Source organism: Encephalitozoon romaleae, chromosome VII, assembly GCF_000280035.1.
Source record: "Encephalitozoon romaleae SJ-2008 chromosome VII, complete sequence".
NCBI lineage: Eukaryota > Fungi > Microsporidia > Unikaryonidae > Encephalitozoon > Encephalitozoon romaleae.
In genome coordinates this window covers 104,181-118,860 of record NC_024902.1, presented here as the reverse complement: position 1 = coordinate 118,860, position 14,680 = coordinate 104,181, and the positions used below count along the sequence as shown (strand labels likewise).

At 41.7% G+C, this 14,680-nt stretch overlaps 16 protein-coding genes across 16 annotated transcripts; 7 read left to right on the top strand and 9 right to left on the bottom strand.

Annotated features, from left to right (window-relative positions):
* Window positions 1-95: 95 nt before the first annotated feature.
* On the top strand, window positions 96-983 carry EROM_070990 (hypothetical protein; the record flags this gene model as incomplete). Its single annotated transcript, XM_009266572.1, has 1 exon — window positions 96-983. The coding sequence occupies one exon, from the start codon at window positions 96-98 to the stop codon at window positions 981-983; it is 888 nt and encodes a 295-aa protein (XP_009264847.1).
* Window positions 984-1,043: 60 nt separating this feature from the next.
* EROM_070980 (WD40 domain-containing protein) lies at window positions 1,044-2,249 on the bottom strand (the record flags this gene model as incomplete). Its single annotated transcript, XM_009266571.1, has 1 exon — window positions 1,044-2,249. One exon carries the CDS (start codon window positions 2,247-2,249, stop codon window positions 1,044-1,046), a length of 1,206 nt encoding a protein of 401 aa, XP_009264846.1.
* A 33-nt stretch (window positions 2,250-2,282) lies between these two features.
* On the top strand, window positions 2,283-3,557 carry EROM_070970 (nucleosome-binding factor SPN subunit POB3; the record flags this gene model as incomplete). The annotated part of the gene is made up of 1 exon (XM_009266570.1): window positions 2,283-3,557. One exon carries the CDS (start codon window positions 2,283-2,285, stop codon window positions 3,555-3,557), a length of 1,275 nt encoding a protein of 424 aa, XP_009264845.1.
* Window positions 3,558-3,907: 350 nt separating this feature from the next.
* Window positions 3,908-4,225, top strand: EROM_070960 (60S ribosomal protein L37A; the record flags this gene model as incomplete). The annotated part of the gene is made up of 2 exons (XM_009266569.1): window positions 3,908-3,910; window positions 3,959-4,225. The coding sequence occupies 2 exons, from the start codon at window positions 3,908-3,910 to the stop codon at window positions 4,223-4,225; spliced, it is 270 nt and encodes an 89-aa protein (XP_009264844.1).
* A 118-nt stretch (window positions 4,226-4,343) lies between these two features.
* EROM_070950 (hypothetical protein) lies at window positions 4,344-4,997 on the top strand (the record flags this gene model as incomplete). The annotated part of the gene is made up of 1 exon (XM_009266568.1): window positions 4,344-4,997. One exon carries the CDS (start codon window positions 4,344-4,346, stop codon window positions 4,995-4,997), a length of 654 nt encoding a protein of 217 aa, XP_009264843.1.
* A 37-nt stretch (window positions 4,998-5,034) lies between these two features.
* Window positions 5,035-6,234, bottom strand: EROM_070940 (hypothetical protein; the record flags this gene model as incomplete). Its single annotated transcript, XM_009266567.1, has 1 exon — window positions 5,035-6,234. The coding sequence occupies one exon, from the start codon at window positions 6,232-6,234 to the stop codon at window positions 5,035-5,037; it is 1,200 nt and encodes a 399-aa protein (XP_009264842.1).
* Window positions 6,235-6,654: 420 nt separating this feature from the next.
* Window positions 6,655-7,698, top strand: EROM_070930 (diphthamide synthase subunit DPH2; the record flags this gene model as incomplete). Its single annotated transcript, XM_009266566.1, has 1 exon — window positions 6,655-7,698. One exon carries the CDS (start codon window positions 6,655-6,657, stop codon window positions 7,696-7,698), a length of 1,044 nt encoding a protein of 347 aa, XP_009264841.1.
* A 54-nt stretch (window positions 7,699-7,752) lies between these two features.
* Window positions 7,753-7,974, bottom strand: EROM_070920 (hypothetical protein; the record flags this gene model as incomplete). Its single annotated transcript, XM_009266565.1, has 1 exon — window positions 7,753-7,974. One exon carries the CDS (start codon window positions 7,972-7,974, stop codon window positions 7,753-7,755), a length of 222 nt encoding a protein of 73 aa, XP_009264840.1.
* Window positions 7,975-8,326: 352 nt separating this feature from the next.
* EROM_070910 (DNA-directed RNA polymerase I) lies at window positions 8,327-8,959 on the bottom strand (the record flags this gene model as incomplete). The annotated part of the gene is made up of 1 exon (XM_009266564.1): window positions 8,327-8,959. The coding sequence occupies one exon, from the start codon at window positions 8,957-8,959 to the stop codon at window positions 8,327-8,329; it is 633 nt and encodes a 210-aa protein (XP_009264839.1).
* On the top strand, window positions 8,941-9,255 carry EROM_070900 (hypothetical protein; the record flags this gene model as incomplete). The annotated part of the gene is made up of 1 exon (XM_009266563.1): window positions 8,941-9,255. One exon carries the CDS (start codon window positions 8,941-8,943, stop codon window positions 9,253-9,255), a length of 315 nt encoding a protein of 104 aa, XP_009264838.1.
* Window positions 9,256-9,347: 92 nt separating this feature from the next.
* EROM_070890 (oxidation resistance protein) lies at window positions 9,348-9,983 on the bottom strand (the record flags this gene model as incomplete). The annotated part of the gene is made up of 1 exon (XM_009266562.1): window positions 9,348-9,983. The coding sequence occupies one exon, from the start codon at window positions 9,981-9,983 to the stop codon at window positions 9,348-9,350; it is 636 nt and encodes a 211-aa protein (XP_009264837.1).
* A 74-nt stretch (window positions 9,984-10,057) lies between these two features.
* Window positions 10,058-10,360, bottom strand: EROM_070880 (60S ribosomal protein L24; the record flags this gene model as incomplete). Its single annotated transcript, XM_009266561.1, has 1 exon — window positions 10,058-10,360. The coding sequence occupies one exon, from the start codon at window positions 10,358-10,360 to the stop codon at window positions 10,058-10,060; it is 303 nt and encodes a 100-aa protein (XP_009264836.1).
* Window positions 10,361-10,422: 62 nt separating this feature from the next.
* Window positions 10,423-11,355, bottom strand: EROM_070870 (hypothetical protein; the record flags this gene model as incomplete). Its single annotated transcript, XM_009266560.1, has 1 exon — window positions 10,423-11,355. One exon carries the CDS (start codon window positions 11,353-11,355, stop codon window positions 10,423-10,425), a length of 933 nt encoding a protein of 310 aa, XP_009264835.1.
* A 160-nt stretch (window positions 11,356-11,515) lies between these two features.
* EROM_070860 (hypothetical protein) lies at window positions 11,516-12,103 on the top strand (the record flags this gene model as incomplete). Its single annotated transcript, XM_009266559.1, has 1 exon — window positions 11,516-12,103. The coding sequence occupies one exon, from the start codon at window positions 11,516-11,518 to the stop codon at window positions 12,101-12,103; it is 588 nt and encodes a 195-aa protein (XP_009264834.1).
* Window positions 12,104-12,184: 81 nt separating this feature from the next.
* Window positions 12,185-13,294, bottom strand: EROM_070850 (alpha/beta hydrolase fold protein; the record flags this gene model as incomplete). The annotated part of the gene is made up of 1 exon (XM_009266558.1): window positions 12,185-13,294. One exon carries the CDS (start codon window positions 13,292-13,294, stop codon window positions 12,185-12,187), a length of 1,110 nt encoding a protein of 369 aa, XP_009264833.1.
* Window positions 13,295-13,409: 115 nt separating this feature from the next.
* Window positions 13,410-14,636, bottom strand: EROM_070840 (Fcp1-like phosphatase; the record flags this gene model as incomplete). The annotated part of the gene is made up of 1 exon (XM_009266557.1): window positions 13,410-14,636. The coding sequence occupies one exon, from the start codon at window positions 14,634-14,636 to the stop codon at window positions 13,410-13,412; it is 1,227 nt and encodes a 408-aa protein (XP_009264832.1).
* Window positions 14,637-14,680: the final 44 nt, after the last annotated feature.

Below are 14,680 nucleotides of genomic sequence, written 5' to 3'. Positions count from 1 at the left end.
ACAAGTTGCAATTTCCAACCTTCTTAGACCAATCATTTTCTGTGTGTGTGATGATCTGAAATTAAAGCACACTGCTTGTATTATAGAAAAGCGGCATGAACATCTATATTCTACTTCACCTGGGGTTAATGGCGTCCAGAATGGGGATTGCGATTAAGTCTGTGCTGAGTGGAAAGTATCTCAATCTAAGAAGCTTAAAGCTAGAGCCTGTTGACAAGAGAAGGAAGGAAGATTATATTTTCCGATATGATTGGGACAGAGATGTACCCTATGGATTCAGGCTTTATACTAGAGAAGGATATCTGACTGTTGACAAAAGATATAGAAAGATGGTATTTGATAAAGGTCATGGAAGAACAAGAAGAGGGTCTCCATCTAGATTTGAGTTCCATTTTGTAACACCAACAAAGTGTAAAAGCATTATAATAGGACATGACAGCGGGCTGTGCATGGTGGATGCAGGAGACGAGGTGAGGTTTACGGAATGTATGCCTCCTGGAAAAGAGCTTCCCGAATTCCGCTTTGAAATCAAGGTCTTTAAGGATCGGTGTGGATATCTTGAGAAGAGTAAGAAGGTTAGGGCTGAAGGTGAAGATAAAAGCAGCCACCCTGAGGATGATACTAAGGGAAAAGATGAAGGAGGAGGCCCAAAAATGAATCAAGATGAAGAGAAGATATCTTCGGAAACTACTGATTACTCCGAGCCTGGATGCCATCAAAATGTAGAGAAAGAAGATAAAAAGGAAGACGAGGAAAAAGAGGACAAGGAAAAAGAGGACAAGGAAAAAGAAGAAAAGAAAAAGAAGTCTCATGCAAAAGGTAATGACGATGAGTCTCTTGAAGACATCATAGAAAAGGTTAGATTCAAGAGGCCAAGAATCAAAAAGAAGATGAAGCGTCTTGGCTCTTCACTCAAGAGAAAGCTTGCAAAGGCGATTCTAAAGGTTGATAAGAAGCGAGACTCGGGGGATTCCGACACATAACACCATTAGTTACCATTTTATACTCTATAAATGTAATTTATTAGAAGAATACCTTTAAAATCATTCCCACACCTTTATGTTTCCGAGCACATCCCCTGACACAAGACTTGAGGAGCTTCCATCTATCCAATCGATTGTAGTTAGTGCTTCGCTCGTGGACCCAAGAGATGTTTCCTTTGTAGAACTTCGGGCAATGAAGTTGACAAGTCCATTTGTGTCTCCAAAGCATAGCATGGAGCCATCCGGGGATGCCTTTACTCTAGTGGAGCATCCCAGAGCCTTTATTCTTTCTCCCCCTTCCTCAAGAGTGGAGACATCAAGAAGTATAACTTCATCACTAGCCGTGATCATAAGAGTATTTTCTTCAGGATTAAGCCCAATGAAAGAACAGGAACCATTGTGGGTTTTGACAATCCGATCATTCCTTAGGTCAAGGTAATGTAGGGAGCCCTTTTTCCTTGTGAATACCAGGAAGTTGTCTTGTTCGACGAGGAGAATGTCACATATGGAGGAAGGCCCAAAAGTGGTCTGCCTTGATGGGTGAGATTCTTCTTTGGCACCATTCAAGGCTTTTCTGTTCCTCGTATCCACAGTTCTGATTCTCCCATCTAGTCCACCTATAAAAACAGCTTTGCCCAGCTCCTTGAACGATTGGCAGGTAAGTGGGCATTCTAGGTCTATCTTTGCATTGCATCTTCCTGTTTCTATGTCCCATACCTTCAAGAATCCATCGAACGATATTGTGCTGAATTTACTTTCACACTCAGACAATGTAGCTGAGGATACACCCTTGCTGTGCCCCATATATGTTGTCACAAGGTCACCAGCCCTTAGGTTGTACAAGTATGCCTTCCCATCAAGTCCAGAGGTCAGGAGGAGTTTGTGTCTTCTGAACAGACTAACAGAAGAAACCATGTCTTTATGATCGTGAAATAACATGATATTGCCTTTCGGGACAAGGAATCTTTTTGATGGTACTCTACTTAGGCTTGCGTCTTCCATAGATAGGAAATAGTTACTTCTGGACCTTTCCTTTCCTACTGTTAGACAGTGTTTGTTAACAATTCGCCTCAAAGATTGTTCTTCCTTAACATCTCTTGGTCCCTTCTTATCCTCACGGGCACCCACGAATCTGCTCCAAGGGCCTTTGAACCCTCCTATTTCTGACGGGTCTCCAAAGTCTTCCCTGAGGATCCTTTCTCTCTTTGGCTGTGACTTCCTCATCTTCTTGTAGTCTTTTTCAGACATTTCATACTCTTCATTCATGGAGGTCTTGAAACGGATGTTTTTATCCCTTGGATGGAGATTCTTACACTTAGCGACTGTTTCCTGAAATCAAAGACTGACAAAAAGGCAACTGTAAAGATATCAAGGGATGGGATAGCCATCAAGGCAGAAGGCGGAGAGGTTTACACCATGGAAAAGAACGAGGTAAAGGATGCAGAGCTGTTCCATGGATCAAGGAAGATGGCCATACGAATATTTGGGAATGCAGTTTATGAAATCAATAATGTAGACCAGAACTACATTGATGAGTTAAAAAGGATGTTTTCTGAGTACTTCAAGATCAGCCTATATGTGAAAGAGCTTGAAATAGCTGATGTACTTTGTGGAGAGCTTGGAATCAACGGGCAGAAAGCACTGGAGTTCCGAAGCACAAAGACCATATTCGAGGTTCCTGTTGAAGACATTGAAAGCGTTGTTGACATAAGGAATGAGCTCTCTATATCTCTGAAGGACGTGGAGATAAGGTTCGTCTCGAATAAGAAGGCTATAGAAGAAATCAAAGAGGGGTGCAGCTCTTCTGTTGATGATGAGATATTCAAGATGGAGGGTCTGTCGTTGGCCTATCCGAGAGGAAAGTTTAATCTTATTTTTTTCCGGGACTACTTAAGATTAGTTGGGAGCAGTTATGATCACAAGGTATATTACAAAAGTGTTAGACAGCTTTACATACTTGAGAAAGGATATATTCGAGATGAAGAGAGGTATGTTGTGGCCTGTGTCGACCCCCCTATCAGGCAGGGCCAGACAAGATATGATTACATTGTTGCATCATTTGATGATGCTGAGGGCGAGATGAATGCCAATGATGAGAGGCTCAAGAAAGAATACTCAGGATTGCACTCCGAGATCTTTACTGAGGTCATGGAGACCTTATGCGTGATTAAGGCTGTAAGAAGCATGTTTGAGTCTAGGGATGGAATGAGATGCTTGAGATGTGCGATAAAGGCATATGAGGGGCAGCTATATCCACTGGAGGACTGTGTTCTATTTCTTCCAAAGGCCATCAGGCTAGGATTGAATGAGATCTCGCTTGTAGAGTTTAGCAGAATTAACCTCAGCAGTATGCAGGCAAAGACATTTGATATGACCTTGTTCTGTGAAGGATCATACACCTTCAACGGGCTCTCGAAGGACGAGTTTGGGATGCTGGAACAATACTTCCATTCGAAAGGGGTAAAGGCAAGAAGTGAGATTATTGATGATGGAGCAAGCTCTGATTCTGAGGAAGATGACTATGAGTCTGAAAATGATAGCATGGTTGTGGATTCCGACAGTTATGATTCTTAGTAAATCTAAGTTGTTTTTCTTTGAACTTCATCAAGCTTTAAGGACAAATAACTTAAAACATGTGTTATTTAACACGATTTAAGTCTGTAAACAATGTGGACACTTCTGTCTCTTGCAGGACTGGCTATCTCCCACTTGAATCCTGATTATGGAAGGGGAATAGAAATAGAGCTTGGAGATAGACTTATAGACAGCATTAACAGGAATATTGAGAGATTTAAGAAGTTAACTGCAGACGGTTTTTTTGGAGAGAAAATAAACGATCACTGACAATAGCTAGTTTAGTTTTATTTGTCTACTTGCAAGGTATTATGGCTTGGGTTTAAGGAGAATTTTTTTTACCCATCGAAATGGTAAGTGACCTACGGCCATTGCAGCCTTGGAGCAGACTAACTTTATAGGGAAAAGGAACCAAGAAGGTAGGGATTGCAGGATCTTTTGGAGCAAGATATGGATCGACACTCCGTAAAAGAATGAAGGCAGTTCTTGAAACACAGAGAGCTAAGTACAGCTGCGAGGCATGTGGAAAGAAGAGGGTAAGGAGAGAAGCTGTTGGGATATGGAAGTGCAGATCATGCAGACGTATTTTTGCAGGTGGGTCTTATGTCACATCCACGCCTGCCGGAAAGATTTTCATTAACATGGTCAAGCAGCACAATGCGAAATAAACCTGCTTCTGAAGATATCTATTTTTTAGGTATTGCCTTGAGCTTCTGACACAAAATTTTAAACTGTTTTGCAATGAGTTTTATCACAGCTTAAATATTTTTTCAAATCGATGGAGCAATGCTGTTATTGTTTTTTATGTCTGTATATTCATTCCAGGGAAGGTATGGATCCTGTGCCAGGCCCAATAGGCGCCTCCTACATTCTGATTACGACGGGGTGATGGTCTTGAATGTATTGCATAGGAACCAACCTCTGACTGTGTTTGATAGTAATTACCCAGAAAGAATAAGCTTACCTGCCCTACTCTCGGAGTTTTCCAAGGAGATGATGGAGAACCAGATCTTCGACCTGAAGTATGAGAGCTTTTCGAAGAAGATATGGTTAGAGCTCAAGAAGGAACGCTGTATAGAAATAGCTGATGTTCACTCCGCTCTAAAGGCTGTAAGGATGAAGATCTCTCCATCCGCCATTTACTTGAAGAGGCTTCCAAATAGTATGAAATTCCAGCTTATATCAGGAGGCAAGTGCCTTACAGTTGGAAATGAGATAAACTATGCAGGAGTAAGAGGATGGGCACTCTCATTTACTGACTGTGAAGATAATAATGACCTCCAGACCTTTGTGATGATTCCTTCGCTCAAGGGTTTAATGAAGCTTAATGAAAAGATGAGAACCGACAAAATGGTTCACAGAATGTACGACACATTCAGGAGAATAGGAAAGATCATCGGAGTGGTTGATATAACTCGATCTGGGAGGCCTCTTTATTAAACGGACTAGCATTGGTTTACATTTATTTATATCGTGGCTATCTAATATTGGCAGAGGGAGGTGCTTTAACCCCAGTTTGCTGTAAGGGATTCAGAACACAGGAGTCAAAACATTCAAGACCGCTGGAAAGTATCCGATTCTCTTTCATTTTGTCCCGATACTTTGCTTTATTTTTCTTCCTGGCTTCTCTTTTCTTAAGATGGGGATTACTCCTTCTGTAGCCATCACTCTTGAGGAGCCGTCCTAGTTCTGGGTAAAACTCAAAGTCAAGGTCTAAGTTCATTCCATCCTTAATCTTTTCGTAGTGTCCGTTAGAAGCTTTGTTGAAAGGCATTCTGTGTACTTCAGAGGACGAGCTTGAGTCATATGAGGTCTGGAGTTCCTCAGTAGCTGCCATTTTGTTCCATATGGAAGCTACGCTCGAAGGAATCCTAGTGGTGATAACTATGGAATTACGGACAACAGACATCGGGTGTGTAGTTGATACCTCTCTTATCGAAGAAGACCTGGTGATAGTTACAGAGACCGTTGTTGTGGATGTCATGACAGAGAGAGAAGCAACTTCTTGGTCATCTGCATATGCCTTCTTGTCCTTCATGTTCAGGTTAATAAACACAGGTCTCACTATGCTACTATCACTCGAGGAATCGCTGCTCTCTTGAGACGTTTGGAAATCCTCCCAAGATTTATCTTGCACATAAGGTGTTCCTGGGACCTGTGGAGGTTCGGAAGTGATGGCAATATGGGAGTCCTCACTTGTGGATCCTGAAGTTTCATGGCTATTCTTTTTCTCAAAGATAAACACCTGGCCCTCTTCGTTTCTGCACTTAAAAACCCCAAGGGTATTGTTCCCAGCCACTCCCAAGCATTTATTTTTCTTTGCCTTGAGTATGTATCCTCCATTCCCTACTTCTCTGTACTCCCAATACTTCCTTTTTTTCTGCATCCCAAGCCCTTTCTCTTTGCTGTATCCTAGATAAAGCTCTGGGTTACTTCCTGGAGATATGAGAAGCATATGCCTATGCTTTCCCAGCCTCATTCCAAACAGCTTGAATCTTTTCTCCTTCTTTGTCACCACATGGAAGATTGCTAGATCCTCTCCTCTGTTGGGGCTAAGCTCGATGCTCTCCCCAACGGTCCTGAAAACCTTATCACTGTTGATTGGCCTTATGGTTGCTAAGAAATCCTTGGAAGCAGCAATTCTAAGAAAAAGATATATGCCGGACCTGACCCTCATCTCTTCTCCATGAAGTTATGGAAACTTATCAATAACTATTCGAAACGTGTCTTGCCTTTGAGGCATCAAAAATGAAACAGGAGTTAAGGATATCATTTATTGGTTCTCAGACCTAGTGCTCTTTTCTATAAAGTTCCTTACATCGTAGTAGAACGCCTCCTGGACTTCTGGAGGCAGGTTTACTATCACGAAATCATAAAGTTTGTCAAATATCTGATTGACATCTACCACATCAGGCAGCTTTCCGCTTACAGCATTGTCTACAAATTCCTCTATCTTCCTATCAAAGCCATACTTCTCCATCAGACCTTCAAGCTTACCCATCAGAAGAGCCTTGTCCTCCTCATTTCTCAACAGCATCTCCGGGTCCATTCTGGGATTGAGAATTCCAGCCACAAATAGACAACCCCCGAGGACATCATGGTGGTGCTCGAACAAAAAGAAATCCCAGAGAGCCGCATGTATCTTCCAAGCAACTACAACTTTGAGATGGCGAAGGTGGTGAAAACTATTGGAAGACTAAATGCAAAGAAGGTGACATTGCAATTCCCAGATGGGCTTTTGAAATACTCCTTTGTGATAATAGATATTATAGAGAAATACACTGATGCAGAGTGTGTGATTCTGAACGATGTTGTTTATGGAGGGTGTTGTGTAGACGATGAGAGCATTGATTCCGATCTTCTTGTACATTATGGGCACTCATGTCTTGTACCGGTGGGAGAGATGAATACAAAGGTTCTTTATGTTTTTGTGGATATCAGAATAGACATAGACCATGCAGCTGAAATGATAAGGAGGAACTTCGAAGGGAAGATAGCTGTGATAGGGACCATCCAGTACAACTCAAGCATAAACAAGCTGAGAAGAGTTCTAAGTGAAGAGAAGGATGGGGTTGAATGTATTCTTCCGCAGGTGAGACCTTTGAGCAGTGGGGAGGTATTAGGATGCACCTCCCCACGAATTGAGGGAGTCTCTGCAGTTGTTTCCATAGGAGACGGTAGATTCCACTTGGAAGGGGCAATGATAAGAAATCCGCATCTAAAATTCTACAAGTACTGCCCGTTCAACAGGAGGATGACACAGGAATCTTATGATTACCATACAATGATAAGTGCCAGGAGGTCAGCAATTGGAAGGGCATTAAATGGGAGATCGTTTGGAGTGATATTGGGGTCTCTTGGAAGGCAGGGGAATAGGAGCATCCTAAGAAGTGTAGTGGATAAGCTGAAGAAGTATGATATTTACCTTTTGATGCTTGATGAAATAAGCCCAAAAAAGCTTGAGAGATATGATTTCATAGATAGTTTTGTCCAGATATCATGCCCTAGACTTAGCATAGACTGGGGGACATTATTCAAAAAGCCTCTATTGTCGCCTTTCGAAGTATTCTACCAAGGAGGAGAGTACCTGATGGATTACTACTCAAAGGAAGGAAAAGGCGAGTGGAAGAATTACAGATAGAAGCGACTCATTTGGCCATCCATTTAATATTCAATAAACAAGATGGTTCTTCATTTAGGATTTCATAAGAGAGTATGCCTCTTGCTTCAATGCCATGAACTCGGCCTTCAAAGCTTCTATTTCTTCATGGGTTTTGGCGGGCCCGATAATGCACTGTATTTTCTGAAGAATCCTTGAAACAAGCTCTTCAACCTGTTTTTTCCTATAGCTGCTTTGCATGGTTTTGGCCAATATCTTCGTGATCTCTAGTTCATAGGCCTTTCTTGCTTTTCCCATTCCTAAGGGCTTTTGTTTTGGCAACAAATCGACTTTCCATCAAAACTCGTGCCTCAATGCTTTCTACACACAGTCCTTTTCTTGACAGACTCTGACCTCCCAACATCCTCTTCCTTTTCTTGAAGAGGATGGGCCTCTTCCTTCCTTCTTCCCATTTTGAGACAGGGTTTAATGATATCTCGTTCTAATCTTTTCAATCTCATGCTGTATCCAAGGCCCACCCTCCTTACCAGGAACACCTTGGGTATCTTATTTGTTGTAAATCTTGTGTCTAGGAGTAGCTCTTGAAGAATCTTATCCATTTCTAGGGTACAACAGATAGTTAGTATATAAACTAAAACAACTCTTTATTCTACCTCTCAACAACAATTCTGTAATAGATAGATTCCCCAGCCGTCCTCGACCTTCTAACTATCTCCATAACGTCTCCCCGCTTTGCTCCATAGTATCGAGCAATCACATCGCTCTTCAGAATCCTGGGAAGATCTCCAGGCCCAAGCTTCAAGGCCTTCAAAACATTTTCCTTTTCCTCACGAGACAAGATTCTGTGTGGAGGAACCCACGAATGCTTTGTCTTGTTGAATACCATCTCTTCCACCAGGAAAATCTCGACGTTGAACTTAGGATTCAGGGATATCATCGACATCACAGTAGGACTAGGAAATTGTGGGAGAATCAGGATCAAGTGGAATATATTGTCCTTTTCATATTGGGACAGAAGCCCCTCAAATCCCTTCTTACCCATCTTCTCATCATCCCCAAAGTGTATTCCCACGGGTCTGTCCACGTCGACACAGACAAAATTCAATGTCGACCTCTTTGTAAGAGCAAACGGATACCTCTCATGAAAAGACTCAAGCGACTGCACTTCTTGTGTTGTTGTGTATCCCCGGTCCTTTATCATCTCTATTGTCGTGTTTCTGCTTAGACATAAAGCTCTGAGTTCCAAAGCCATTTCTGTTGGGGATGATTTTTGCAATTTCATATTCTATCCCCATGCATCCATTAGATGTTGAGAACTACGAGGGACAAGACGTCACGATAATAGGAAGGTTTGAAAGCGTTGAGGATGGGGTGGTAATTTTGAAATGCATGGACAAAGAAATACAGGTGAGGCATCGGAGCATTGAGTCTTACAAAACTGGAATAGTCAGAGTCAATGGGATTGTAGAGAATGGTGTGGTCGTCGAAAACAGCGTTTTCCCTATTGGAAATGAGTTTGATATGGAAACATATGGGAGGTTTGTAGCTGTCGCAGCAAAATACCAAGATCTGTTCTAATGTCCTCATAACTTCTTGCCAAGGGTATATTAAAGTGTACTTGACTGCCTTTGGATTTTTTAAAGATCTATACATAAACAGAACTCTAACGTTTATATTTGAATAAGCCACAGCTCGATATAAGATATCCTGAAATGAGACTTGGATGCAAGCGGATGGTTTCCAAAGGTCTCTATTGGATATGTTTCTCCATCGAGTAGTGACTTATTTATTAGCAGTCCAAATTTTTCTCCACTGCAACCAAATGCAAGGAAGTCTGGACAGCAATATATATTCGCTTCCTTATTCTTCGACATAGTGAAAATCATCAGTTCATTATCTGTTGAGATGTCTTCTGGCTGGACTGCCTTATTCTTGGCTGTTGTGAATAGAAATGTAGAGGGCTTTCCATATACAGCCCTGGATATCCTGATTCTATCCTCAAAAAATGCCCCAAGCAACTCTCCTTCTCTTGTCTTGCAAGCAAGCACAAAGGGCCATCCATCTTCCTCAAAGCTTTCGAGAAATGTTCTGTAGGAAAATCCATCTTCAAAGGTAGAAAAAAGAAGCTTCCATGTAGTGGAATATTTGTATCTATCTTCAAGTGCTTCTCTTAATCCCGTAACTACCTTTCCAGACAGAATGGAGTTTCTGTACTCCTTTCCATTATGTATCATACTGAATCGAAGCTCAGGTAGGCTTGGGAGAGAACTATCCAGGAAACATCTTTGGCGGTCCTCAGCACACATGCTTTGTTTATAGAAAGTCAAAACTTTTCAATTTCAATGGAGAAGATAAGATAAGACGTAAAAATAAAGCGATTTCATTTCTTTGAAGATCCTGCTTGCCTGGCCTTTTCAAACGAGCTAGCGCTAATGTGCCTGAACCCACGGACAATCTTTACCTTTTGCACATTCATTTTCTCAACCACATACTGGGATTCTTTTCCAAAGAACTCTCGGCTTGTCGTCGTCCACCTTATGTCTCGGGGATTGATCTTGCGCTGGATAAGCTTCCTCTCCTTGTTGGATGCTGTCAGAACAGTCCTGCCATCATTCATCACTCTGTAGATTCCAGACCCTTTAGGGATGTTGTGTCCAGAAAACACAGATACACCTTCAATCATGAAGGGACTACTTTTATCGAAAAATTATCCAAAGACATCGCAAAAGGTGGTTTTATTATTATTCAAGCTGCCGGGGGTGTGGAGTTCTGGCTCCCCCCAAATGACGCTATTACATGGATAGGATAGTGAAGAGTGGAAATCCCTTTTCTTAGTATTCTTGCATAGTTGATCTTCACCACTTGGGACGTTGCATCTCTAACTAACACAAAGTCCCTCTGGAAATTGCCAAGAATATCCGGGAGGTTCTTCATGGTGAACCTGGGCCCTTCCTTTGCATTCTTATCTGCATCCAAAGGATTTGTGTATTTGTCATCAATTACCTTTTGCAGCTTCTCAGAAATTGCATTGATACGCCCCATAAAGAACACAGGGTTGCTTTCTACTGTATGCTCCTTGTTCATGTCTTCTAAGAGATTTGCCATTTCGACATCTGTCTTCTCAGAGAATGCACTGTACATATCGACATTCACAACAGTGAACCATCTCTTGGTCTTCTTGTGCTCGAAGATTGCCCAGCTTGCATAGATGATCTTGCTGTTTTCCGGATCTCGAACGTATCCACTTTTCTTATGGTCAAGAACCAGCGTGTCGAAGACAATTGGAAGATATGTTATCGGTGCCTCCTGGACATTGGAAGAGCCTTCTGACAAGTTTAACATTTCGTAGTGCCCAAGGGTTTTTATGGACAAGGCATCTGCCTCTCCCTTCCTGATGGATTGCATCGCCATGACTGTTCCATGGGAGGAATCCAAAATGTTCCAAGCTATATCAACCAGCTTGTTCCTGTCAAAACTATCTTCTGTCTCCATATTGAAGTCCACCAAACTCAGGTCTCCAAACCCTTTGTTCCCTCGTTCCTTAGTGTGCTTTGTACCATATCCTGTAAGCTCCTCAATGGGAATGTCTGGGCTTAGGGAGACATCGAATGCTGTGGGCCCATAACCATCAAACTTTTCTCCCAACACCATAACAGGGAATACCAGAGACAGTAGCATATTGGCTTTGAGTCTCTTTCTTCTTGCTATTTATTCTCAAACACGAAACGTGACTGTTTCATGGGACGAAACCTCTGCGTTCGATATTGAAACACAGAAGGTCTGGTTGGCCACACCACCCGTTTCACACAGGGTATTACTAGACAATCTTATCCTGGCAATGGGAAACCCTTCGATGCCTGTTATAATCCTATTGGGAAGGTCGAAGATGTATCTAGAGGAGCTAAGCACATACCTGTCTGCACACTTCCGGGTAGTCCATTTAGACGATGAGTTCAGAATCATAAGAAGTAAGCTGAGCAATATGGACCCGGGTACGGCATACATAATAGAAAACTGTGAAATGAAGCCACAGAGGTATGAGATCTATTGTCTAGCAAAACGTAACGAGACTTCGTACTGTATACTGGCTGATGGAGAGCTTTCATCTTCAAAGCATGACACTCCTGTTTTTCACATCAAGGAAAGACTGCCCACAAAAGAGATCCTGGACTGCCTTGAATTCAAGCTCAACTGTAGTGTGGCACACAAAAAAAAAGTTGTTGGCCCGAACTATTTGATGCATCTGAAGAAGATAATAAATCAAGTCAACGATGAAATGCCAGAAGGATCCAGGCCTGTTCTAAAGGACTGTGAAGGTAAGATCCTAAGGATGGTCAAGCTTAACCCTTTGGATCTTGATGGGATCGAAGAAGTGTATAGAGAAATTGTCCGATGCGAGTTGGCTACAAGAGGGTTTGACCTCTGAGATTTAAACCATGCCCTCGAGAAGACATAAATATATAAACACTATAGTTTAATCATTACTATACCCACTTCCAATATCCTTTCAGAAATGATTAACAAAGTCTATCAAAACATCCTCTGCCCAAGTCCTATCAAGCCTGTTTGACAGAAAGCCTAGATGACCTCCTTTATGAGCTATTACTAACAGTATGTTCTTGTTTCGCATACACATCTCCTTGTCTATAGAAAATGCAGGAATGATCGGGTCATCATATGTATTGATTATGATGAAGGGAACATTTATCTTTTCAATGTAGTTCACACATGATTGGTTCTTGTAATACTCGTTGACATCCTTGATGTCAAAAATCTTTGTTGTTACCATCATGTCTATCTGCTGAACACTGCTGCACTTTTTTATTATATCTGTATCGTATCCTGCACTCTTGAACACTTCCTTGTTTCTGTTCATGTATTTTACAAAATTTATTGCCAACAGCTTGTTGAAGAACCTGGTGTACGGATTCTTCAGAAAGTGGATCCCTATTTTGAAGAAGTCGAATGGGAGGCACACCGCACCTCCCTTAACTATCCTAGGATCAAGCTTCTCCTCCCCAAAGAACTTGGTCACCCAACTGGCACCCATACTGAATCCAAATATCTCCAATGTTCCAGGATAGTTACGAAGAATAAATTCGGCAGTTGCCTTCAAGTCTACAGTCCATCCTATATGGAAAAACACCGGGCTGTCGAGTTTAGATTTGATCCCCCTTGCATTGAAACAGAAGACCCTGTATCCCTCCCTGGAAAGATGCCCAGCCAACCCTCTCATATAAGTCGAATCCCCAGATCCGTTGAATCCATGGACTAATAAAGCATTCTTTCCTGCCATTCTGTCCGTCTCTACAAGATCAAGCAGAATATGCCCATTATGAGGTACCTCTACCCGAAGGCTTATCCTCCCTGGGGGAACAATAGATCTTCGAAATAGCTGAAGAACGGTTTGAATGGTTCCAAAAGGCGCAAAAAAGAGGGGGTAGTAGTTCTTGTGAAGGCTTAACATCTTAAGTACAGAGTCTCTTTTACTTCCACTATAGAACACATCTGGCCGTCTTGCACACATGGTAAAATAAAACACCGAATAAAGAAGAATCATCTGTATTACATTGCTTCTTATAACTGCACCTAACATGCACTGCATCATCTCTTCCATGGGCTTCATTTAAGTTGTAACAAAACTCAAACAAATTCATATGTCAATAAATTTGTGAACCATTTCTAATCAAAAGTATTAATTTATATCATTTTTTGCCATAAATAGATATAATCTATGTAAAGAGCTTCTCAAGCTCCTCCTCATATTCATCCTTGGCCCTGCAATCGCATATAACATATCTTCCATGGCCAACTCTTTTCAGAGAATACACACAATCCGATATCCACTTTGGTGACACCACAACACATTCAATCTTTTGCGCTAGTTCTCTTGCTTCTTCCAAACAAGAAGAAACTATAAAATCAACTTCATTCCCAAGTCCACTTATTATTCCCCCATGCATCTCTATCACTTTCATTAGCCACACTCTGTTAGTAGGCCCTACAACGTAAAATCGGTCCCCGTCGAAGATTTTCTTTCTGATTCTCCTTAGGACCTTCTTCACATTTCTGTGCTTGCTTGAAAAGTATTTCCTATGAACTTTTCTTAGGAACCTTGCCATCCTCACCAATTCATTATCACCTTCAAATCCTTCTTTTGTCTTCCTTTCTCCCACCCCTTTGGCATCCTCCTGGACTGACGATTCTCCAGAAGAATACTCTAGTGCCATCCCATCCAGCTTTGAAATAACCTGGGTGTCTTCGACCTCTTCAACCTTCTTTCTCTTTCTCACAGAGTCTCCAAGCTCCTTGCACTCTTCCGATTCCTTTTCTATCTTTCTCTTCAACCTCAATGGATCGTTGATGTCCACGCGGTTGAAATACCAGAATGGCTTGATTAGAACCAGATTCTCACAATAATCCCATACATCGGCCCTATCATCAAGAATGACTATGTTTTTGTGATTATACGGAAACAACCTACTCAGTCTCTTCACTAAAACCCCCTGATTTTCGTCCCTTGTGATTATTCTATCATGAAAATACTTTCTGGTGGGATCAATAATCCTAACTATCCTTTCTGCATACGGTCTCGTTCCCATAGTGTACACATGGATCTCATATAGCCTAGAAACCTTTCGGAGCATGCGCTTGAGGTTGGGCCTTAGCTTTACAGAGTACTTGCATCCGTCCATTGTAAATCTCACTATCCCTTTTTCGCTAGATGCTCCATATGCCGTGTGAAGAACAGTCTGATCAAGGTCTAAGACCAGAATCAACTTCATCTGCATCTCTAAAGTTTTAATCTTCTCCTTATATATTGAGACAGCTTCCTTATGTGTTATCTTGACATTGTCTGTATTGTATAGTGCACAGAAAAGGTGTGAATCCTTTTGGATTTCCATCCCACATACCCCACATAATGTCCCCAGCCTTATGGGATGATCACATTCATCCATTAGAAATAGGAGGATCCCTTGCATTCAAATATATGTTTATCTGA